General features: G+C 50.9%; 4 protein-coding genes across 4 annotated transcripts; 2 read left to right on the top strand and 2 right to left on the bottom strand.

The window, feature by feature from the left end:
- Positions 1-1,081: 1,081 nt before the first annotated feature.
- On the bottom strand, positions 1,082-3,776 carry F5B22DRAFT_4515 (uncharacterized protein). Its single transcript, XM_047971967.1, has one exon. The coding sequence runs from the start codon at positions 3,660-3,662 to the stop codon at positions 1,320-1,322; it is 2,343 nt and encodes a 780-aa protein (XP_047836189.1). The 5' UTR covers positions 3,663-3,776; the 3' UTR covers positions 1,082-1,319.
- Positions 3,777-6,622: 2,846 nt separating this feature from the next.
- Positions 6,623-9,375, top strand: F5B22DRAFT_582390 (MFS multidrug transporter). The gene is made up of 5 exons (XM_047973295.1): positions 6,623-7,177; positions 7,291-7,576; positions 7,748-7,898; positions 7,974-8,614; positions 8,710-9,375. Exons 1-5 carry the CDS (start codon positions 6,938-6,940, stop codon positions 9,078-9,080), a joined length of 1,689 nt encoding a protein of 562 aa, XP_047836190.1. The 5' UTR covers positions 6,623-6,937; the 3' UTR covers positions 9,081-9,375.
- On the bottom strand, positions 9,363-10,990 carry F5B22DRAFT_582392 (nagb/rpia/CoA transferase-like protein). Its single transcript, XM_047973296.1, has one exon. The coding sequence runs from the start codon at positions 10,692-10,694 to the stop codon at positions 9,909-9,911; it is 786 nt and encodes a 261-aa protein (XP_047836191.1). The 5' UTR covers positions 10,695-10,990; the 3' UTR covers positions 9,363-9,908.
- Positions 10,991-12,401: 1,411 nt separating this feature from the next.
- F5B22DRAFT_4590 (4-nitrophenylphosphatase-like protein) lies at positions 12,402-14,021 on the top strand. The gene is made up of 4 exons (XM_047972048.1): positions 12,402-12,845; positions 12,916-12,937; positions 13,003-13,071; positions 13,164-14,021. Exons 1-4 carry the CDS (start codon positions 12,780-12,782, stop codon positions 13,925-13,927), a joined length of 921 nt encoding a protein of 306 aa, XP_047836192.1. The 5' UTR covers positions 12,402-12,779; the 3' UTR covers positions 13,928-14,021.
- Positions 14,022-14,142: the final 121 nt, after the last annotated feature.

A 14,142-nucleotide genomic window follows, 5' to 3' on the forward strand; every position in this document is an offset into this window, starting at 1 on the left:
CATCAATTTCGTCAGGAGTCAGGAGACAGAGGGACGAAGAGATACATTGTACATAGCGAGAGAAGTCTGAATACCTACCTTCAGAGTTCTGACCTTTAGACCTTGTGTCGCGATGAAAGTCTTACAGTATACCTTGTACGGCCTTTCTGACGTATTTCCACTTACACGCACGATATGTCAAGCAATAGAAATACTTAGCCCGGACTGTCAACCCGCAGGCATACCTGACTCATATCTCTCATACCTTCAGGTGACTCACCCCAGACTCCCCAAACACATACCAGAACTCCCATTTTAAATCTCACACTCTCACACATTTCACGATTCAAAGGAGCCCCAAAGTAATTAACACGTCATTGCAAGAAATATCATTGGTATTTCCATTTCCTGTCTTAAGGCTCCGCCTATTCCAGCCGAAACATGGCATACAGAATCTAGACAGTAGCACAGCACATATCATCACCTCCAAATCCAACTCCATATCCCTCCGTCTTTTCCCCTTAACATTTTATGCATGTCCCTAGGTATCATACCAGACGATTTTCCGCCTATATCCATCCGCGTATTGGTATTGGTATCGGTGTGTTATAATCGTATGTCCAACCGTAGGACATGACAATGATCAATTCCTCACTATACATCGAGTAAACTTCGAACTCCGACCGCGTTTTTACACGAACGGTGGATGTAACGCATCCAGGCCGTATCTTCCCTTTCCCTTTCCTTCGGATCGTATCATATATGCATGTCGTATTGTGTGCAATGTATTGCGCAGGTAGTGTATAGTGTGCAGTGCCAATAACCCAGATGGAGAAAAAAAAAATGCCGATCCGACAAAACATATGCCGTCATAATCATCGTTTATTTACTTCGCGTTCTGAACCTTTTCCCAGTATCAACAATTCCATCTCTCCCTAAGATCCATATGTCGAAGAGCGTATCACCGCACTTCTTGAAATCTTCGTTACCGGTCCCGGTCCACTCTAATCGTGTCGATCTGATCTGGTCCGATCCATCTATATCCATGACGAAAGAGGTATTTTCGATCACATGATCGTAATAAAAAGAGCAAATAAAAAACCGCCGTCTCCAGTAGGTGATGCCTGAATAGTAATTTGTACAGAGAATTGAAAAGTCTTTAAAAATAAGAAGATACGAGAAGAGAAGGTTTGCGAAAGGAAGCCGTAGCCTCGTACCTAGCACCCTGCTCTGGTGCGTTATGCCGTAGTATTTGTCGATAAAACATATTGAATAGTGACGCCAAACGTTTCGCCAACGACAAAACACCACAAATGTTCGAAATAGGTACCCGGAGGCTTTTATCGACCCGCTCGCTTAGGGTACTGCGCCCAATCATGCATCATGCCCTTCTCTCTCAGGATCCCCATAGTCACTCTCAAGTCCCGCCCGTTCGCGACCAGAACATCGCTGCACGGCACACAAATGCGTAGATTGCAGAAAGTGCACATGAACCGACGCTCGGCGTCAGCAATGCCACAAGTCTGACAGGCGAGCGGGTAGGTCAAATTGCGCGAGGGAAGCAGTTTATTGTGCTGCACGTGGCAGTTGTAGTGTCGTCCTTCGAGGGGATTAGCAGGCCAGACGCCGTCGACAGTGCACTGGAGCTGGCATTGCGTGTTGCGGGGGAAGCGGGCGAGCGCGTCGGCAACGGGACCTGTCACTGGTGATTGAAGAGGCGACGGTCTCTCTCCGAACGTGGCTGGCGATGATACCGCGCCTGGTGCAGCGGCCGCTCGCTCATCGCCAGGTCCGGTCGGCAGGCTGAGGAACGACGCATTTGGCGTAGCCGATACGGCTGGTAGTGGCGAGGAAAGCAAGTCCCGCAGCGAGTAAGTGTCTTTGTCGATGGGCGACAATGATTTTGAAAGTTGAGACTGAAGCTGAGAGGTAGGGCTGCTCGCGCTGATGATCCCCGGACCTTGGTGGAACCCGACGGAGGACGCAGTTGGGGCTGACGATTGACTCGGATGGGCGGCTGTGGAGCCAGATCTCGGGGTTCCTCCCGTCGGCGAAGTGGGACCATGGGGACTGCTGGGACGATGACTTTGGGGCTGTTGGGGAAGAGCTGAAGATGATGGCTGTGGTCGGGGTTGGCGTTGGCGTGGGTGAGGAAGACTGCCCGCTGGCGTGCTCGGTTGCAAGGTGCTCGGAGTCTGAGTCGAGGGATTTTGCACGACGTTGGGTGTGTTAATGCCTGGTCTGGATACTGCGCCAACCGGACGACGCGGAATCGCTGCACCTGTAGCTTTGCCGGATTCATTTACAGGTGGGACTATCGTATCTGACGAGGCGGCCGATAACGAACTTGCTTTGACAGATGCAGGTGCCGGTGCATGGTCCTGCGGCTGCATTGAGCTGGCCTTTGCAGGCGGTTCGGGCTTATAAACTGCGGTGTTACCTATTGTACGGGACTGATTCTTTGATGATGATTGTTGCGGGGACTTTTGCTTCTCGTCGCCATCTTGATCGCCATTATCCCGACGCAGAAGCCCTTTGAGCTTCTGGAACTTGCCCATCTCGTCACCTTTATCTATTGACTCGGCCTGCTTGACAGGACGGATATTCCTGCCGGGCAGAGATGCTGACCTTGGCGGTAAAGAGGTAATAGATTGTTGCTGCTGCTGCTGCTGTGTTGGTGGTGGGGGTGGTAGTCGTTGATGCTTGGGAGGTGGAGGGGGTGGTGGGAGTTTTTGTTGTTGTTGTCCTGGTTTCGCAGGTAATGCAGGAGGAGGAGGCAGTGGAGGAAGTGTAGAAGGAAGCTCCGTCTTTTTCGGAGGGGGTTGTATAGTAGAGGTTGTAGAGGTAGAGGCTGTCGAGGCCGTAGACCCGTTTGACGAGGGTAGTTTAAGCTCGGTGATGACTAGGCCAGCATCTGACCTCGACGATGCCCTCCTCCGCCAGATCTCTCGGCCTGCACGTGGGGACCCGCTTGTAAGTGAAGACGGCGGCGACAATGACGATGACCCACCTTCCCCGTCTTTAGGCCCGTCCGACGGCTGCTTACTACCTGAAGGTGTGCGTGGCCGCGACGGGTTCTTCAAGGGTGGAGGAGGCGGAAAGTTGTCTATAATTGTGTAAGACGTTATTTCACTTGCTTTATCACTAGTAGCATCGTGCGTTGTCTCTAGGCTATTTTTGGAGGGCACGGGCGGTAAGATGTCCGTGGCCTCTCGTTCTGGTGAATATGATGGTTCACTCTCTTTGGTAAAGTCACTTTCATGTGATGATCTCTGAGCCCAGTCTGACGAGCTGCGTGAATAGGCAGATAGCAGGCTTGATATCGACGACTGCCTCTTTGCCGCCTTTGTCTTGGGTTTGGGCTCTACACTGGCTGGCGGAGTGGGCAACTGTGCCACTGGTTTCCGAGCAATAGGACCAGCTTGAGCTCTGGGCCGTGGGGGTTCCGCCATAATGGGCAAAAGTGGCAGAGGTGAGTCGTAAGCTTTGGAGCGCAAACTAGGGGTGGAAATGCTCGTGGCCAGAGCAGGCTTATTCATGGGAGGTCGTGGTGCATCTGGTAAGCCGCGCAGTGTTGGTGTGGCTTTCCTATTGAACTCCTCATCGAAGTCTGGAGGGGTGGGAAGGGCTTTGGAGAAGCGCGAGCGGCCCGCCCTGGGGACCTGGAGCGAAGATATATCCATCCTACTGCGCCTGTCGGCTGACGGGGGATGGGTGTACAGGTAGTTGAAACGGCAATAAGATGACCATTAACAACTTGGGTGGTTACGTCTGTTCGGGTTGGCGGACGAGATCCCCAGGACCCGCATCTGTCCCAGGCTGTATAAATTATAAATGCGAACTCCTAGGTCTGTCCTAAGTAGGTCTGTCCTAGGCTACGTTTCGGCCGCTTAGATTTGAGAACCCAACCCATGCAGGAGGGAGGGAGGGAGAAGGTAAACTGGAGGACACAGCCCTCAAAGCGAACGGCGGAAAGGAACGTAGAAGGGCGAGAAGGGTTCCCAGGTGAGCTGCCGAGACCAAGGACTACGATACGACTTCTGAAGAGGTCATCGATGGACGCCCATGCAGGTACACGGCAGTGTATTGTAAAGTGTGTGCTGGTACTGCAGCCCGAGTTCTGCTCAGGGGACCCCAAACACTCGACAACAAGTTGACGTAGGGGGCGATGGTTGTGTTGCATATACCCCCCTGGACGATGCTCAATGGGGCCTGTTATTGGTGCATGACGTTATATATTGGCTTGGGAGGGTTTGTTAAGTATCATGAGCACCAACTCATCAATCTTGCTCGGCCGAGGTCTTTTGATTGGACGGTTGGTTTGTGTCCTCGCGGGATCATAGGCGATGTGATAATATCTAAGTAAATAGGTAGGTATGTAGGACAGAAACATTTATCAACCACTGCAATCAATACCTGTATGCGAAAGAAAGATGTGAGAAATTGATTACCACATAGATGGACTAGTTAGTATAAGTTAGGATAAGTATAACTAAGTAGAACCTTGGGCAATTCTAGCGAACTAAACCTGGGCCGAGCAAGAACATGCCAACGAACGAACGACCAGCCAAGGCTGGCTACCTCAGCAAATTATCTTGTGCTGTATCTTGGGTTGAATCTATCTACCTACTGGCTGCACGGCATGTGCGGGCCCCCCGGGTTGCGTCAAGTTCCTGTAGGAAGATGGCGCTCGGTAGGCTGAAACCATCGGCTCAACAGTGGAGTCCCTATATGGCTCTTTTAATTTCGTGACACAGTCTCTTGGCGGTTGCTCCAAGCTCATGCCCCCCTAGCTTACTACTCACTTAGTACTTACAACAACACGTGTAGGTTGCAACTGGAGAACACAGTAGGTAAACTATATATGTACATACCTATGTTCATCTCATGTTGTTGCTTCGCTTGTTTGATGAACGCAACAAGAGAGCCGCCGTGAACTGTGTTCCAACATTGCCATGGTTTGATTGCAAACGCCACTCCCATTCACAGCCACTATAACCACGTCAGTTAAGATGGCAAAACGCGTCATAAGAGGCGCGTCGGTCACCGGCATAAGACGAATATGGCAGTGTTCAAGTATCTAGGGCGAAGTCCAGGGGTAAATGGCATCTTTGACGGTACTTAGTAGCTGGTGTCATTTTCCCCCTCTGCTCAACTGAGAAAGATCATAGAGCACTCGTTAAGAATTAAAAACTTTTTCAATATCTACCCTTTTCCCCCATTATCATTTCTTTTAATGCGCATCGGACATACTTACATAAGTACGGATCTGTACGGAGCACATCGCAGACATAGTGCGCACTAACTACACCAGAGCTCGCATCACCTACCCGTGTCAGTAAGGTTAGTGTGCACTACATTGTACCTAATGCTTCCCACCAACATCCCACCCCACGTTGTAGCGACATGTTAATCCTTGTCCGAGGCAAATGAGAGGAGAAGGGAATCGTGCGTTTCGAAACCTTTGGGAACCTATCAAAAGTCGCGACCAGGGGGGTTTTGGCGGAAAATCCGTCATGCAGTGCCCACCATGAGGAAAGTCGGGAGACTCGGAAGCTGGAAATCTCCGCGTTGCTGTCCCCGAAGATTACCCTCACGTTCAGAATTGCTTCGGATTTCGCGGGCTCTACTTAACCCATCTAACCTAGGTAGATTAGTGTAGTATATATCTATACTTACAGATACACTTGAACACCCTCCAGCTCTGTCTCTATTCGAACTCTGCAACAATGATCTGCCGTGCAAGCTTGCGGTTGCGAGCAGCTTTCATTCCGCGAACCCGGTTCGCAGTGGCAGTTGTTTCGATATGGCCATGTAGGTGGGTAGTACATTGAAGTGAAAGCAGCCAGGCCGCCATGCAATATTTGCTGCAGTCATCGAAAGCGGTAATAGGTAGATGACAAGAAGGGTGTCAATATCGGGATACGAGGCTGGCTTGCACCAAAACAGGTGTCGTTGGTTCTGAATTTGAGAGGCCATGGAAATTACGGTTACATACACGGTTGTACAAAATGTCTCGGCCCTAGGAGCAAACTTGAGGGATACGCAGATTGGTGTATCATGAGCTCGTTCATCTTTGTGTGTTGCTACCTAATTCAAACGACTCGTGCATTTTCTCTTTCAGGCTCATCACCGTGTCGCGTCAGATGGGCTACGCAGCGAATACTATCAGCGCTGTTGGAATCGCATCCAACTCTTTCCTCAGTTCCAGTGCATCATCACATACATAGTAATTCAGCACGCAGCGACCTCGTTACTTATACAATTCGTTCAATTCAACCCCCTAACTGGAAACGACTCATGCCGAGATGCCAATCTAGTTACGTTGTAGGCCTTGAATAGACTCACTTGATGACGGTAATCTCATCTCATTAGCGCACAAAAGAGTGTCTATCAGTAAAGACGCGCGCATCATTGACGAGGTATAACAAGAGTGAGTAGGTATCATCTTGTTTGACACTGCTCAAGTGAGTTCGATGATGAGGGCCACAGGGTGATCAGCAAATGCGGTGAAGCTCTTCAGAGTATGCATGTTTTCCGGAGTTCGGAAAACTCGGCGCAGGCTCTCCGCTATCACCCCGTACATCCATCGAGATTGTAACCTTGGAAAAAAAAAAAAGATCTCTACTTATCTATTGAAGAATCCCTTCAAAATGTTTAAACTCAGATCTAAAGTTACTAATAATTCTACTGTAAAGTTGGGAAGTTTTCGGTTACATCGGTTGGAGCCCGATCGCACGCACCTCTCTTTAACTAACCTTGCATCCGAACTTCGCAGTTTCAAATCCCGGGCGTGTGGTTATGCCGCGACAACAACAAAAGGGAGGCAGATGATTAGTAATCATCAAACAGATAAATAGTACCTCCTGAGTAGAGAACAAGAGCGAGGTGGACGACGTTCATTGCCCCAGAAGACCAATTGTCTTGCTTTAAATATACTGAGTTGGACTCACCAGCAATGGAGTCATCAACAACAGTCCTAGCGAGCGACGGCTCCGAGACGGCTCCCCTACTGGGCTCCCGGAACGGATCTTCCAACGAAGCGGCATCGTACAACAGCATACCACCGACAAACTCACCCGATGCTCCGAGGAATAACACTCCCGAGGCGGAAAATGCCTCCGGAACCATCTCCAACGACGAGCCCGCGAAACCCGCGGTGAAAATGGCGGCGCTCATGCCGGCGCTGGCTACAGGTGTAAGACAGCACCCTCTCATCTCATACCCACGCAAACGAACAAATAGCAACAAGTAAAGAGAGAGAGAGAGAAAGAGAAAGAAAGAAAGCAGACATCTAACAAGACAACGCAGATCTTCCTAGTCGCGCTCGACCAGACGCTCACGATAGCCACCTACGGCCGGATCGGCAGCGAGTTGCAGGCGCTGAACAGCACGAGCTGGATCGCGACGTCGTACTTCCTCACGCTGACGACGTTCCAGCCGCTCTACGGCAAGCTGAGCGACATCTTCGGGCGCAAGGCGTGTCTGCTGTTCGCGTACGCCGTCTTCGGCCTGGGATGTCTGGGCTGTGGGCTTGCGAGGGATATCGTCGAGTTGTGTGTTGCGCGGGCTGTGCAGGGTGTTGGGGGTGGTGGGAGTAAGTTTTTCTACGAAATTCTTTTTACCATTTTTTTTTTTTTTTTCATCTTTGAGAAATTCGTTGGCTCCTTTTTCATTTGCATTGTGGTGAATGAGAGGGGCTCATATTCATGTGGTGCTCCGACGACTCGCTTGGCATGGCATTAATAACTAACACACCACGTTACAGTGAACGCCGTAGTCACCATCCTCGTGACAGACCTCGTCTCGCTGCGCGAACGCGGCGTCTGGCAGGGCTACATAAACATCATCTGGGCAGTCGGGATGTCGACCGGGGCCCCGATCGGCGGGCTCTTCGCCGACAACATCGGGTGGCGCTGGTAAGCCATTTCTTCTCCCCCTATTCCAACCCACCACAATATTCCCAAGAATCTCCCTCGTACTAATATACCCAGGGCCTTCATCCTCCAAAGCCCAATCGCACTCATAGCATTCACATCCGTCTACATGGTCCTGCACCTCCCTCACACAGACCACTCCCACTGGAGCGCCAAGTTCCTCCGGATCGACTTCATCGGGGCCTTCACGCTCGTCTCCGCCGTCTTCCTCCTCTTATTCGGCCTCGACAACGGGAGCAACGAAGGCTGGGACAAAGAGATCACGTACATCCCCCTCGCGCTGACCCCGGTCCTCTTCATCGTGTTCGTCCTCGTCGAAGCCTACGTCGCGAAGGAGCCCTTCGCGCCCGGCCACGTCATCTTCGACCCGCCTTTGCTCGCCGCGTACGGCGCCAATTTCTTCGGCGTCGCGGGCCAGATGGGGTTGTACTTCTTCATCGCGCTGTTCTTCCAGGCCGCGGTCGGTCTGTCCGCGACTCGGTCCGGGCTGGTCTTCATTCCGAGCACGCTCTTCTCGCTGTCTGGGTCCCTGGGCGGAGGGATCACGATGAGGCGCACGGGGAGGTTCTTCTGGCTTACTCTGACGGGGTACTGCCTTGCGATACTGGGGTGCGTGCCGATGGTCATAGGCGCAGGGCAGCGGTCGGCCATCATTACCATTGCTGGTCTTGCTGTAGTCGCGCTCGGAAGCAGTATCTGTAAGAAATCTATTTTCTCTATTCATTTTCACTTTTTTCTTCTTCTTCTTCTCAATATCTTGGCTGTACGGTGTATGCTAACAAGATCGCATCAGCGATTACCTCGACCCTGATCGCCATAATCGCCAACGTGGCGCCCGAAGACACAGCCGTGGCCATCGCGTGCTCCTATCTCTTCCGCTCCCTGGGCACGACGATAGGCATTAGCGTCACGACGGCCACGCTGCAGCAGATGCTCCGCGTGAATCTAGCCGAGCGGCTAGGCGGCGCAGATCGTGCCAGGGAGATCGAGGAGCAGGTCCGTCTGAGTCTGGACTATATACGGAAGCTCGATCCGGAAGTCGCGATCATCGTGCGGAAGTGTTACGCTATCGCGACGCAGTGGGCTTTCGTCCCTGTTGCGGTTTTCGCGGGCCTCGCTATCGTCTCGTCGTTGTTCATCAAGGAGAAGAAGCTCGATAGGTAGCTGGTCTATATGTGCGGTTTAGAGAAACGGTCGGAGACAACACTTTGAAACAATGTGTCAAGTTTAACGTTTTATGAAACAGCATTGATGATGTTATGAAATTGAGCCTGATTGATATCAACTGGCACATGACGGAATATAGATACATCATACTTTAGGTATTAGAGCTACTGGCATCGAAAAGAGCCCCATTTCCATAGAGGGCTATTCATGAGTAGACAAAATTGAGATATATAGCAGTCATCTTTCACAAATCACGCGAGTCTGATCATACGATACGGATCATAACTTTCACATAACTTTTATTTGATGGCAATTTTCTCTATATGTGGGGAATAACGCAGACGGGCGCACTGATGCCGTGGTGATATCACCCACGCATATAACCGTGCATGAACGAATGCAATAAATTGCTACCCTGCGCCGGATCCGGACCTCTCGTGCGTCTCCTTTTCCCCATAAAAAAGTTGGGATGAGGAGAGCTAGCCGTGCAAGGATAGAGCTTGGAAAATAAATCAAATCTATCTGGGGGTACTCGTCGATATCTCATAACGCGTCAAAGTCGGATGTGATGTGGTAATGGGTGTAGGATAGAGCGGCACCTACGTTTCAGCGAGCAAGCTGGGGCCACATCGGTCGCATCTATACATCGTAGAAGAGTGCAGACTGTTTTCGTTCAGAATGACACTCTTTTGCTCAACGCTTTATATGGAGAAGCCGAACCGAGTCGTAAGTCGAGTGACAGCTGCCCGCTTTTAACAGAAGAACGCCGACCTAATTTTCGTGATGTCCATATGACCCATGACGTCTTATAGTGGTTGTTATAGCTTATAGAAAGCTACGGCGAGGGAATTGAACGCCCTCAACGGCTGCATTATCGGTAAACCAGCTGACGCGGTCGCCTGCGGCTTCATTGACTAGAGCGCATGGGAGTCCGTCGCCCGCCTCGAATATCCGCTTCATGATTCGTTGCTTCCCAGCGCCGGTAGCCACGAATGCGATCCTGACGGCATGTGTCACGACGGGGAGTGTGAGGGTGATACGTCTCGGAGGCGGTTTGGGCGAATCGTCGATGGGGGCGACCCAGGCATCTGTCTCACGTAATAAAGGATGGCCGGGGAACAGGCTGCATGTGTGGCCGTCGGGACCGGAGCCGAGAAGGAGGAGGTCGAAAATGGGAAGTCGGACTGAATCGCCTTTCGCAAAGGACTCAACAAGCTGCTTCTCATATTGATCTGCCAGCTCCTGGGTATCGTCCAGGTGCTCAGCATTTATGGGGTATACTTTGGGTTGACCGAGGGAGGCAGGGATCTTGTCCAGCAACTCCGTCTTGATGAGGGCGTAGTTGCTGTCTTCATGGTCTAGCGGCACAGCTCTCTCATCGGCAAAGAAGAGCTCCCATTTGTCGAACTTGATTACGTCTTCGTCAGATTTGGGCTCAGCAAGTAAGGCTTGGGCGAGGGTCTTTGGGAGTGAGCCGCCAGACACGGCGACCTTGAAGGTTTCGTGGCGGAGCAGGCCGGCGTTCTGGCTGGTGACAATGTAGGACCGGAGTGCAGGTGCGAGGGCACCGATGTCGCTGAAAGCGAACAGACTAGGTTGCTTTCCCGGCATTGTGGCTAATAGAAGGCGTCTGAGGCCGGTGATTACGGATGTTTTTGGATAAATCGAGATTGGATGAATGAAAACGGCACAAGGCTGTGGGAAGTGCTAAGGAGGGAAAATATAGTGAGATGGTTATATAAAATGGCGGGGCAGCTGTAGGCAAGTAGGCAGGCAAGTAGGTAGATACTTGGATAGTGACCTACGTACTTCAAGACGCAGGCGGAGGCTGTGATGTGACGATGGAATGGTGGGGTTGCAATGCCCACTGCGTGTCTACTATACTCTGCTCTGTACTTGCATGGAGGATGCTACTCTGCTCCCTAGCTTCTTCCAAGGTTCTTATCGCCCTCTGTACTACTTACTGTATCTCTTAATTACTAATTGGTGGCCCCGGAAGGGATGCCGGTGCCTCCTCAATCTTGTATCATGATGCCAGTGTATGTATTCGGGGCTCTTCTGTCATCCTTCACCCTATACTCGAGGTGGCACCGTCACAAGCAATGAAAGTGCAATGTAAGTGCCATTTTTACAACAATAGATGGCCCACGAAATCTACGATTCCAGTAGTATATGAGATCTGGTTGGCGTGGGGTTAGATGCTACTGCACCTCCCTGCTGTACGTGGGATTCGGGATGTGTGTGCATAAGGGTTCACTCAGCCTTCGGTAGAGCCTGGTATACTTACACACACACATAAGTACACACACGTGTAGTTCAAGGAATAGAGCCATGCTTAACATAAGGCCACGTTATTTCCAACTGATTCTTCGAGGTCAAGGGCCAATCAAGTCAGTATCGCAAACTCTAGTTTAGACACCACATCATCGGCCCCTTTTGAGTTTCTGTTTTATTCGCTCGTACTGGCTATATCCAGGCAGGTGTTTGCGCGCGTGGAGGGGTAAAATGCCGCTGTTGTCAAATAAATTTACAGCGGGGATGTTGACGTAGCACTTCACTAACCTGGCCAATTGGGTCGCTGCTAGGGGCCGCTAGGGTGATGCTAGGGTGAGGGACAGGGAGCAGGGGAGCAGGGGGAAGCCCTGCAGAAATAGATGTCTTACTGAGACCCATGCGTGTACAAGTATTCGGTACCTCCTCATAGTCCTATCATGGATCTATACTGTACTAGATACTGTACTCTATCTTTCACGGAACGTGCGGGCACATCACAAGAGTAATAATAAAAAGTACAAAAAGTGTGTTGATGCCATAATCAAGAGACGAGAGCATTCATCTGGAAGTAATTCATGGAAGTTTTTGGTCTTGCTTAATGCAGAATTCAATTTCTCGAAGTTCACTCACCGTCGGAAAATAGATCGCTGTGAGTCGTCGCATTGAGAGAAAACCTTCCTGACTACTAGGAATCACCGCTTGTCATTGCAAAGTCCGCTCTAGTTTGTAACAATACTAGTGCTCAAGACATGAGAGGCGAATTCACTAACGGCAACAAATCTGACGATATTCTGACCATTATGTGCGCCTTCCAACCGGTGATGTTATTGTAAGAATGACGCCTGTGGCAAGCGTGGGGCATCTATCCGATATGCCTACCACCGGTATGTACAAGGGCGATATCTAGTGTGATATCTAGTGTCAGTGGGCCAATGTACGCATAAGTAGGTTAAAATCCGGTAAGCAACCCGGCATAGATCAACCATGAAGGACTGTTGGTAGCAGCTTGCTTGGTCTCCGCAATCTCTAGCTCCGTCTAATCCCCGACTAATATGTAAGAATGCTATGCCATTCACAAGGAGAAGGGAGAGCAAGAAGATTCAATGTAATAGTCGCCAACATTTATAAAAAATGCAGAGGCTATTGACTAGAGATATCGTGAGACTGGGATGACACACATCAAAGGATCGATGGACGGAGGGTAAAGGCTATCTCGGCGTGGGGTCAGCTGTCAGCCGCAAACCGGACATGCTGACCACGCCGTGAGTCGTCGGGCCGCAACACCGGTAGCGTGCTCGCTCTCCCACGCTTACCTACACTACAACAAACTTCGAGGCATCGGAGATCTCGACGATAGCGTCAATCCGAATCCCATCGCTACTGCAATAGACAGTCAGATAGCCACCTACTATCCGTAGAATAATGGGCCAGTCAAAGTACCTGAGCGGCGATTCTGCCGCCATCGACGAGTTCTTGGATAAGTTTGATGTGCGTTAAAATCCCTCTACGACTTACCACACTCTCACCACCCGCGCATTGATCTCACAATATGTCCTAGGTATTCCTATTCGATTGCGATGGTAAGGAGTCCAAATGTACCCTATTATAACAATATTGGGGGACTGATCCTTGACTCTTTACGTAGGCGTTCTATGGTCTGGTGACCATTTATTCGAGGGGATCCCTGAGACCCTGGAATTACTGAGATCGAAAGGTAAAGCTAATGTCTTTTTCTAAGTTGTGTATCTTAACCAAACTCTATTCATATCTCCTATCTAATGAACTATCTCGCGCTGATAAACCTAGGAAAACGTGTCGTGTTCGTGACGAACAACTCGACAAAATCTCGGCAGGACTACCAAAAGAAGTTGACGGGCATGGGCATACCCAGCAATGTAGAGGAAATATTCGCATCGGCCTATTCATCTGCCATCTACATCTCCCGCATCCTCAAGCTTCCAGGACCCCGCAATAAGGTCTTCGTGCTGGGCGAGAGCGGGATCGAGCAGGAGCTGCAGACTGAGAATGTGCCATTCATTGGCGGCACCGATCCATCGCTGCGACGAGACATAACGCCAGCAGACTTCGCCGGGCTCGCCGACGGTTCGATGCTGGATCCGGAAGTTGGCATCGTGCTAGCGGGCCTCGATTTCCACATCAATTACCTGAAGATCGCCATGGCATTCCAGTATCTGCAGCGCGGCGCCGTGTTCCTCGGAACAAACCTCGACAGCACGCTACCCATGAGCGGCGCTTTCTTCCCCGGCGCAGGCACCTGCTCCGTTCCGCTCGCCAACATGATAGGCCACAAGCCCACGGCTCTTGGCAAACCCTCCCAGGCTATGATGGATGCTATTGAAGGCAAGTTTCGCCTCGACCGTGCCCGGACATGCATGGTTGGGGACCGCCTCGACACCGATATCCAGTTTGGTATCGACGGCGGACTCGGCGGTACGTTAGCTGTGCTGACGGGTGTCTCGAAGAAAGAGCAATGGGAGGCAAAGGACGCCGCCTATGTGCCCGCATACTACGTCGACAAGCTCGCAGACCTCAGAGGTGCGAGCTCATAAGGAGCCCTATAGAGGAGTTCTAGACCTTGTTAACGACTAGAAAGAATGAAGCGCTATGGTCATAGATAGACCTCGGAATTTCCGATTACGGTAGACATAGATATCTAGAGAACCAAAGAAAGAATCTTAGAATTATACGAGCGTGGACAGCCCCAACATGGTACCTCGTGGGTTTGAAATCGCCGGTTTAGGAGTCATCGGCCACCACTAACGAT

The sequence above is a fragment of the Xylaria bambusicola genome, assembly GCF_022495145.1.
Source record: "Xylaria bambusicola strain CBS 139988 unplaced genomic scaffold F5B22scaffold_1, whole genome shotgun sequence".
Classification (NCBI taxonomy): Eukaryota; Fungi; Ascomycota; class Sordariomycetes; order Xylariales; family Xylariaceae; genus Xylaria; species Xylaria bambusicola.

Bases quoted from the DNA above. Each gene is read 5' to 3' on its own strand.
- F5B22DRAFT_582392 (XM_047973296.1), bottom strand. From the start codon at position 10,694: ATGCCGGGAAAGCAACCTAGTCTGTTCGCTTTCAGCGACATCGGTGCC.
- F5B22DRAFT_582390 (XM_047973295.1), top strand. From the start codon at position 6,938: ATGGAGTCATCAACAACAGTCCTAGCGAGCGACGGCTCCGAGACGGCT. The intron at 7,178-7,290 runs GTAAGACAGCAC...AAGACAACGCAG, and splicing joins TGCCGGCGCTGGCTACAGGT to ATCTTCCTAGTCGCGCTCGA. The intron at 8,615-8,709 runs GTAAGAAATCTA...AGATCGCATCAG, and splicing joins CGCGCTCGGAAGCAGTATCT to CGATTACCTCGACCCTGATC.
- F5B22DRAFT_4590 (XM_047972048.1), top strand. From the start codon at position 12,780: ATGGGCCAGTCAAAGTACCTGAGCGGCGATTCTGCCGCCATCGACGAG. The intron at 12,846-12,915 runs GTGCGTTAAAAT...AATATGTCCTAG, and splicing joins AGTTCTTGGATAAGTTTGAT to GTATTCCTATTCGATTGCGA. The intron at 13,072-13,163 runs GTAAAGCTAATG...TGATAAACCTAG, and splicing joins GGAATTACTGAGATCGAAAG to GAAAACGTGTCGTGTTCGTG.
- F5B22DRAFT_4515 (XM_047971967.1), bottom strand. From the start codon at position 3,662: ATGGATATATCTTCGCTCCAGGTCCCCAGGGCGGGCCGCTCGCGCTTC.